At 35.3% G+C, this 8,841-nt stretch overlaps 1 protein-coding gene across 1 annotated transcript; it reads left to right on the forward strand.

Moving 5' to 3' along the window:
* Positions 1–1,330: 1,330 nt before the first annotated feature.
* Positions 1,331–4,739, forward strand: LOC135199163 (uncharacterized). Its single transcript, XM_064227060.1, has 4 exons — positions 1,331–1,458; positions 2,961–3,090; positions 3,667–3,790; positions 4,017–4,739. Exons 2-4 carry the CDS (start codon positions 2,962–2,964, stop codon positions 4,100–4,102), a joined length of 339 nt encoding a protein of 112 aa, XP_064083130.1. The 5' UTR covers positions 1,331–1,458; position 2,961; the 3' UTR covers positions 4,103–4,739.
* The last annotated feature ends 4,102 nt before the right edge of the window (positions 4,740–8,841 follow it).

Consider the following 8,841-nt stretch of genomic DNA (forward strand, 5'->3'; position numbering starts at 1 on the left):
GAGAGAGAGAGAGAGAGAGAGAGAGAGAGAGAGAGAGAGGTTGCAAGATGTCATGTCAGGATACAGCTTACTTCGAATCATATTATTATTTTCCGCGTAGAAAAGTTAATGGCATTTGCAAGAGAGTAGACTGCATCACCTGTTAACTTTGTATTCACGTCGATAAATTCTCTAGATCATTTTTAATGGGAGTTGTATCAAGATATATTTTAAGATACTGCGTAAATATCACGAATAGAATAAACAAGAGAGAGAGAGAGAGAGAGAGAGAGAGAAAATGATTTTTACTGAGGTTTTTATCCTGTAATCTAATAATGATTTGTCTTCAAAAATGTTGCCTCAAACGAACTATTTCTTCTGTTGCGCCGATTTCTTAACACATCTGATGCTATTTGTAGTAATTAAAATCATCCCATTATTTTCCTCAAGTTCCTAATATTTCTATTTCAAAGTAAACATTGATGTCCATCACTAGTAGATTTGTCTACGTAAATCAAGATTGTAGCTCAGACCTCGTAGAAGTATGAAGGAGTTTCGTAACAGATTTTATAAGCTATAAAATAACTGCCATGCTTCGGTGCAATGTAACTATTTTCTAAACAGAGGGAAACATTGCAAAACGATTCTTAATCTAGCAACATGAATTTATATTAAATTCGAGAAGAAACAGTCTTGATTTTGCATGAACATACATATTCCGCGCTGTAATATTAATGAGTGCCATTCTGTTTGGGAATGGAGTTCGAGAATAATTTACGAAACATATCAACAATATTTCAACTCCATGCATCCGTTTTGATTTTCTGAAATCTCTCCAAATATTATTTACTCGTGTTTTGCGGAGAAAGGGGAATGAAATCCTCTTGGGACAAGATAGATATTGTCATAAATATTTGTGGCCTGATCCAACGCCATCTAGAATTCAAGATGGCGTTGCCTGATCCCTCACTTCTCGACATCTATCCACAATAAACATTTCCCTTCTTATTCCCTTTCTCTGTAGTATTTGAACGTATTCCCAGGCGACTTAAAGATTAACTACCTGTCTCTGTTTGATGACCTCTCTGGTTTGCAGTTCTCCTCAGCACTAAGGCTCTTGTTGTAAGTGATAATATCCGTATTTCTTTGACGACAGATAATACGGTAATTATTATCTCCTTGCGGTAATCCATTGAACTCCGTACTTATCTTTCCATCCTTTGAAGTTGCCGAATCCCAAAACTGCCAAGGTTCGTCGAACAAATTCCGAAACTACGCAGGAATAGTTCATCACTTTCTTTTCTTGTGTATCTGTATTTTTAGTGTTTTTAAGTCTTGTCGAAACTGTAAATGGACGAACCTGCTCTCAGACTCTTCAGTCCAGTCTTCGTTTTCTGACCTGACACCTTCCACTTTTCGTTCTTCAAGACTTGAGTATTCGTCTAAGTGTTTTTCGACGGTGCTTGCATCACTAAAAAGGTAATGAATGTTATTTCTGCTTATTTCTAATGTTATTGTTACCCTGGATGTGTAAATAACCATTAAGTGAACTGGGTGTCTAGTTTATCCTAGAGAATCTCTATAATTTCCGTTCTTCACGCGTAATCGTCAGGGTGAAGTTCCGACGGTGATCATAAGCAAAATGATAAAGACCTTTTGTTTTGGGAAGACTTAAATTCCTATTATCGTGCTGAATTGAAAGTCCTGTGATTTGCTATTATTCGCTACTTGTTTCTTGTATTTTTTATTCATGTCTGTGATGGAAAGGCCATTCGTTTTGGTAGGTTTTAATATTAACGTTCTGTTAAATACGTAAATAATTCCTCAGCGATCAGAGTACCTAGTTATCTTGGGGGATCCATTTAACTTGAAAGTACTTTGATATTACTTGGGCTTTTACTGATGTCTGTTGGCGGAGTATAACAGTCAGTTTTGAAGATTTTGGCGTCAAATTAGAGCTCCACTGAAGTATTTTTTTACCAAACTTAATGTTAGATTTATTTCCTAGAAACTTTATTTATTACGTCTGAAATCGAAACTAGAATCTTTGAGAGTATTGGTACGCAGTTTCTCACTTAAACATGAACGATATCTTATTAGGTGTTGTCTCCATCCACATTTTACCTTGTGATGAAAAGGTTTATATTGCAGACCCAGATATTAATTAATTTATGTCATAAACATAACACAAATTCGTACTAGATGGACATAAACCTTACTGACCGTGCTAGCCATTCAGTCTAATTTGCGAGCATGTGGTGGGTTAAAAACAATACTGCCCTTTTAAAGCCTCTCTACTTTGGGACCCCAGTTTTGCGTGACATTTTATTATTTGCAGAAGTTTCTTTCAATTCAAAATTAAAGTACGAATTGCCATTTCCTTTACATCATATTCTATTAACGAAGGCCAGGCTTCCATTCAAAACGATGCAGTTATAATAATGCATTATATTCCAAAATCACCCTTGTGTTCCTGACCAGGCCATCAGGATAAATTAAAACATTAAGATAGTCTGATCCTATTAACAACTGGATTGTTATAAACAAAGAAAATGAGAAGTATTAACCTCCTTAATATATCAGTTCCTGTCAGCCACTGGATCTTATCCACAAAGAAGACTGTTATTTAGCCTGAAACTACTTCCATAAGTATACAGGAATATAAGAAAGCAAATTCACAACGAAGCAGACTTTACTTGTGGCAGTTTCAAAAGCTAAACTTTGATTTTTTTACCACTGTAAATATTAATTTCATAGTACTGGAACAATAACGGCAATTACTGACGAGTGTGATGTTTGTATCAAGGTGTTATTACCTAGTCCTCTTCACCTTTTGACTTTTTTTTAAAAATTAAATTTACATATTTCTCATAATGGTCAGTCTAGCCACTGCTCAAACTACAGGTCTTTCTAATTTAATACGTTGGTGTTAATTTAATCTTTCATCGCTATGTTTTATAAATTACATAACCTGTTTTCAGAATGCATATCCCGTACTTCAACATGTTCTGGCTTAACGTTGCTCTCTGGACAATCATTCTCCTGTTTTATGTAGCTTATTCTACAGCTTGGGTCGTCGATCAATGCATCATCTGCTGTAGAAGGAAGAAGGTGAGGATCTAGTTTTTTTTATTGCATATATTTAACTAGTTTCTTTAATGTAATATATTGCAGATATAATCTAATTTTGTTATGTACACAAGCGACTTCGGAAATAAGTATTACAAAACACAGAAAGCCAGATACCCTAATCTGTAAAATGGTAATAATTCCTGTCAAAAACGGTGACTCTTAAAAACTTGAAAGTAGTCATTTAACATTTGCTGGTAGTGGAAATATCTAACAGTAATTCAGCTTGTGAAAATCTTAGTTAATAATTTAATCAATAAAAATAGTTTATTGTGGTCTATATCGAGAGACAAATAACAGTAAGCTAGCAAAGTAATTTGCTATTATTAGCCTTCTTGAGTTTCGTAAAAGCTTACTTTAGCACCTGACTCTCTAGCCATAATTAAATTTGGCTTAATCTTGGGGAAAAACTCAAAGTTTGCTGTGTTAATGTTTTCATTCTTGTTAAAACACTGCCCTGGGCTTTTAATCTTTAAGACCAGCTCATAAGAACTTACAGTGTATTCCTTAATGTTTACTATTCGACTGTTCATTTCTCCACTTCTGTACCATTTGCAGAAGCATAAGAATTGTTCGAATTCTATAGAAATGTTAAGTGTCCACGATTCTCTCGCGGACGACCGTCCTCAGACCGAAGGAGAGGTTTGTCCACGTCACTCGACAAGCTGCTCTACCCTCAATGGTAATGGAAACCTTTTTACTCTTATATAAATTTTGTCCTTTAATATCATCGGCTCTAGATGCGTTACCTGGAGGTTTCCTACTATAGGTGACATTAATCTCCGGACTAAATGAACTAGAATAACTAGAATTGATTACTTTAGTTTTTCACATTGTCTGTTAGCTTTAAAACACCTTGTCTCCAAAATACCTGATCAAGACTAAATAGAAGTTTCTCTCCCATGCAGGACGTCAAGGCCTTCCTCAAGACGGGCATACTCTGCGTCTTCAACAGACTGAAGAAGTAAGTGACGCTTCGTCAGTTTCTAGATGATGAGACTACAATTCTAGAAATCTGAGAATGAGAAAACGAGACTTCCGGTAGCAGAATCGCCAACAGATTTTAAACTGAAAGAGCATTTGGAAAACTAGACTGGGAACTGTACGATATGATGGTAATTGATGTGGCAGTTTACTGTTGACTGGACGAAGAGTGGAGGTATTGCAAGATTATAGGCCCTTACTATGGTTTAACTAGAAACAGTCAATTGCTGATGCTGTGATTATTATCCGGGAAAACTAAAGCCCAGGAAGGTATCTTTCGAACTTCCGTCAGCGTTGCCTTCCTGAAGTTCGTTTATGGTCACTGATTCAGAGTTAAGCAGAAAATTTGAATAGTGAGAATGGTGGCTCCATAAGTGAACTGAAATTAAAGAGAAAACGTGAATAGCGAGTCCCCCTAATTTTAATGTTAATTCAGGGACGGTAAGAGTTATGCCATAGTCCATGGAAGTTGTGTTGGCTCCCAGTCACAGGTTACTCTGCTTCAGTTCAAGTCCATTTGTCTACTTGTATATCCATCATTAAGGGCAATACTGCTAGAGAGTATACGTAGTACGTGACTACATGAAACAACATATAATAATTGTTAAAGCTAATCTGTATCCGTCTATAGGACATTTCTTTATGTATTTACTTGTATTTTTGAGCCTAATTCTGTATCCTCTATGTTTTCAAAATTTGGTTCTTCTTGTAACTGTGGTCAGCTTGCGTGTGCTGTGACTATAGACTCCCCCCCCCCCCCCTTCTCTCCTCTCTCTTAGGATCGTTAATTGTGTAAGTGATAAATGAAACGTGGTGATTTTTGTCGACGTTAAACATACATCGTCTCAAGTTTTGATTCCAGCATAGGCCTATGCTTCAAGCTTCAAGGAATTAATACGAGTTGAAAATTCAACTAATTTTGAATTAATAATGAATTTATACTCATATACCTGGTCTGGGTTTTAAAAATAATAATATTGCGGGTTCGTTTTAAAGGTATTGCAGACTATATAAATATATATATGACTATATAATTCGATGAAACTGCATCCTAATCTCACACCTTACACTGGTACGAAAGATTAATGAAGGGTGATAAGTATGACAAGTCTCTATTCTATTTCAAATCACATTTGAAAAAAGTTAAGACTAAAATATTTGCTCTCTTATTTTCATCATTATTCTTGAGATAGAAATCTCATATTTAATCATGACAAGCAACAATACTTGGATTCATCTCTGGATGTTGCTGTCATTGCTTAAGTAAAACATGAGCTCTCTATATCTTAATCCGTTTAAGATTAAAAAATAAACATAAGAAAATGATTAGTTTTGTTTTGTACTATGGACCCTTCTGGCTGGTCGAGGGTAACCGCTGATCTTTTACTCCTGCATAAAAATAAAGTAATATAGCCGATATCACATACCTTAATTATTCTAGCGTGAAATAAAAAAGGGGAGATTTATTTGACAAAAATTCACAAACTGACAGTGAATGCCTGTTAACCATACGATATACCTTGAACATGTTTAAACTCCAAATAGCTCTCATTTTAAGTTTAATGAACAGTGACTAAAATCTCATATTAGCACTATACACCTGGGTTCTTCACTATAAAGTATGAGGCAAAATTCGAGGTCTACAAACAACCAGGTATCGAGAGAATGATAAAATTCTGAAGAAGTTTTCAATATACCAAACACTTGTGTACAAAAAATGAGACTAATAAATACTAAAATTAACACAGAGGAACAAGTAACTCAACAGACTGTACCTGGCAGAAAGCGGCCTTATTGCCGGATATGATGAGGGCAAGAATAGCATGAAGGTGCCCTCAGAAGTTGAACCAGCTCACGTTGGTTACAGGCGATCAACTGGCATTTTGCGTACGGTACGGAATTACGGTACGATAAGTTTACGAAAGTACGGTACGCTATAGTTCAGGTAGGGAAAAAACGGGCAAATTCCGTACAGTACCTTACCTATGCTTATCTATGAACGTGTCAGCTTCCAATGCTAAGTATTAAACCGATCACGTTGCGTTAGGCGAATCATTCATGAACAGTATAATATGTTTTAGTGCACTGACTACTAATTGGTGAACGCCACGGTACTGGTGAATGGTGGGCTAAGTACAGTTTCTTCCTTGTTATAAGCTGGGTAGGAACAATGAAAGCTATTCTGATATAGCCAGATTCTCGAACTTTTCAGTGAGATTATTTTCTTTCTCTGACTAGGCTGAACAATTAGATATTTTAGTTATAAAGAATGTTTTACGTTTTATACGCACAGTTGTGACCCCGAGATTGTTGTATTTACAAAAATCAAACAGATAATCCCTATTAATTTTTATTACAAATGTTTTGATTTGTAATTTCTCTATCATTTATTTGTTTGTTTCGATATCTTTAGTTTTTAATTTACTTTTGAACACAAGGAATGCAACTTCTTATCAATTTTTGTGACATCTGGAAGTAAAGTAAATTAGATCGACTGCTAAAGTTAATTGATTCGGATATAATTTAAAATACACATTCTAAAAAATATTATTTTGGTCTACAGAGTTTTACCTCTCTCTCTCTCTCTCTCTCTCTCTCTCTCTCTCTCTCTCTCGTCTCTCTCTCCTCTCCTGCTCTCTCTCATCTCCTCTCTCCTCTCCCTCTCTCATCTCATCTCTCTCTCTCTATCTCTCTCTCTCTTATATATATATATATATATAATATATATATATATATAATATATATATATATATATTATATATACTTGCAATTTAAGTAAAGTAAGATGCTTGTTCAACTTACAGGCATTATTCCACTACGTTCAGTGGAATAATGCCTGTAAGTTGAACAAGCTTCTTACTTTACTTAAATTGCAAGGATATATATAATAATATATATATGTTATATATATATATATTACGAGAGAGAGAGAGAGAGAGGAGGAAGGAGAGAGAGAGAGACGAGACGTGAGAGAGAATGAGAGAGAGAGAGAGAGAGAGTGGAGACGGGGGTAAAAACTGTTGTTACTGAAATTCCATATGGAATTTTTGATTTTTTATTATTTGTTTAATTAGCATGGTCACTGGAAGACAGTTAACGTAGTTTTCAAATATTTAACTACCCCCTTGGTTGTTAACAGCTCACTGCCTCCCAGCGGCCGTTCTGGTTCTGTCCTAACCAACCACTAATGATTTTGCTTTCTTCATGAGGTTGACGGAAACTTAAGTCAGTTACGAAGGAGATTTCAATCACGAAGGGTCTCGTAACTCAGATACTCTGAGCTCTATTGACTATATAAGGATATACAGCTATCTCTTTGAAGTGACGACGGCTATTCCTTTCGACATGTAATCTCCGTTTAAACCCAGCCAGGAAGAAGCATTCCTTCATCGCAGTCTCTCACTCTACACGTACTTCGCCTTCGTCCCAGGATGATATCGGTGGGTCTGTAAAACTCAGGGGGAGTTTTGTTTGTCAATCCGAAATCATTTGGAGGGATAATGCTTTCCCATATTAAAATGCCTTCCAATTACCATCACTTACTTTTTAGTATTTTCATTTAAACGTCTGTTTTTCATACCTTGCATATTTGTAATACGAGGTTTCGTACCCTTTCAGGGATATCATGAAATATGTACTACGTGGACGTCAGTTTGGACTGTTGATATATATATATATATATATATATATATATATATATATATATATATATATATATATATATATAAATTTAGATTTTCCAAGGTATGCAACTTTCCAAGTGTTATAAGTGCTGCACATGCTCATAATTAAATTTAGATATATGCATACGATAATTGTGTAGTGTTTAATTAGGCATTTGGTAATATTTTAAGGTATTTTGGAAGTGGCTGAATTACTGCGGCTCCCCCAAGCTTCACGATGATCAACTTTGTGTATTAGCTGCCGCATCAGCACCTGGATTATAGGACAGTTTGCAATTACAATAAATTACTTAATTTTTCTTAAATTTTCAATTAACCTTATCAATTTCCCGGTGTATGAATATGAATTCAGCGCAACTGTAGACTAAAATAATATTTTTTTAGAATTTGTATTTCAATTTATACTATTATCCATGTAACCAAATCTCTGCAACTTTGCGTATTTTTATACATCCATACACATATGCACACAATTACATAAAGTGGAAAACAAGGGAACAATATTAATAGAAATATACCGATCGTAACGTCCGATATTGAGTGAGAAAAAGAGAGAGAGAGCCATGCCAATATTTATCAAGTCACAGGATTACGGCTAAGTTTCGGCCGTTCATTTTTTAATCGTCCAAATTGGGCACGAATTAAACAAGGACAAAATGTGGGCGAGATCGTATAAAAAGTAATTGGGCACGAATTAAACTAGGACAAAATGTGGGAGAGATCGTATAAAAAGTAATTATACTAATATAAAAAAAATGGATATGATGAGGGCAAAAGTTGAGGTAAATTAAAAAGAAAAAAAAACTTTATATCAAATGAGAGAGGTGGCGCGTAAAAGAGAGAGATATCCGAGTAGTCACGGAAATGGGGGAGGGGGTTACTACAAATCATGTGGAATGTGCAGCTAACATGTTTATTTGTGGATTTTGCAATAGTGAATTCCCTGTTAGAGAGAAAGGAAACCGGCGATTAGGTGGCTGTAGGCCGATGTGAATCGATAACTTAAGATTAACCCCAAATTCAATATATGCTTTCGATACTGAACAACGTGGACAAAATATGCATG

Source organism: Macrobrachium nipponense, chromosome 25 (genome assembly GCF_015104395.2).
Source record: "Macrobrachium nipponense isolate FS-2020 chromosome 25, ASM1510439v2, whole genome shotgun sequence".
Taxonomy (NCBI): Eukaryota; Metazoa; Arthropoda; class Malacostraca; order Decapoda; family Palaemonidae; genus Macrobrachium; species Macrobrachium nipponense.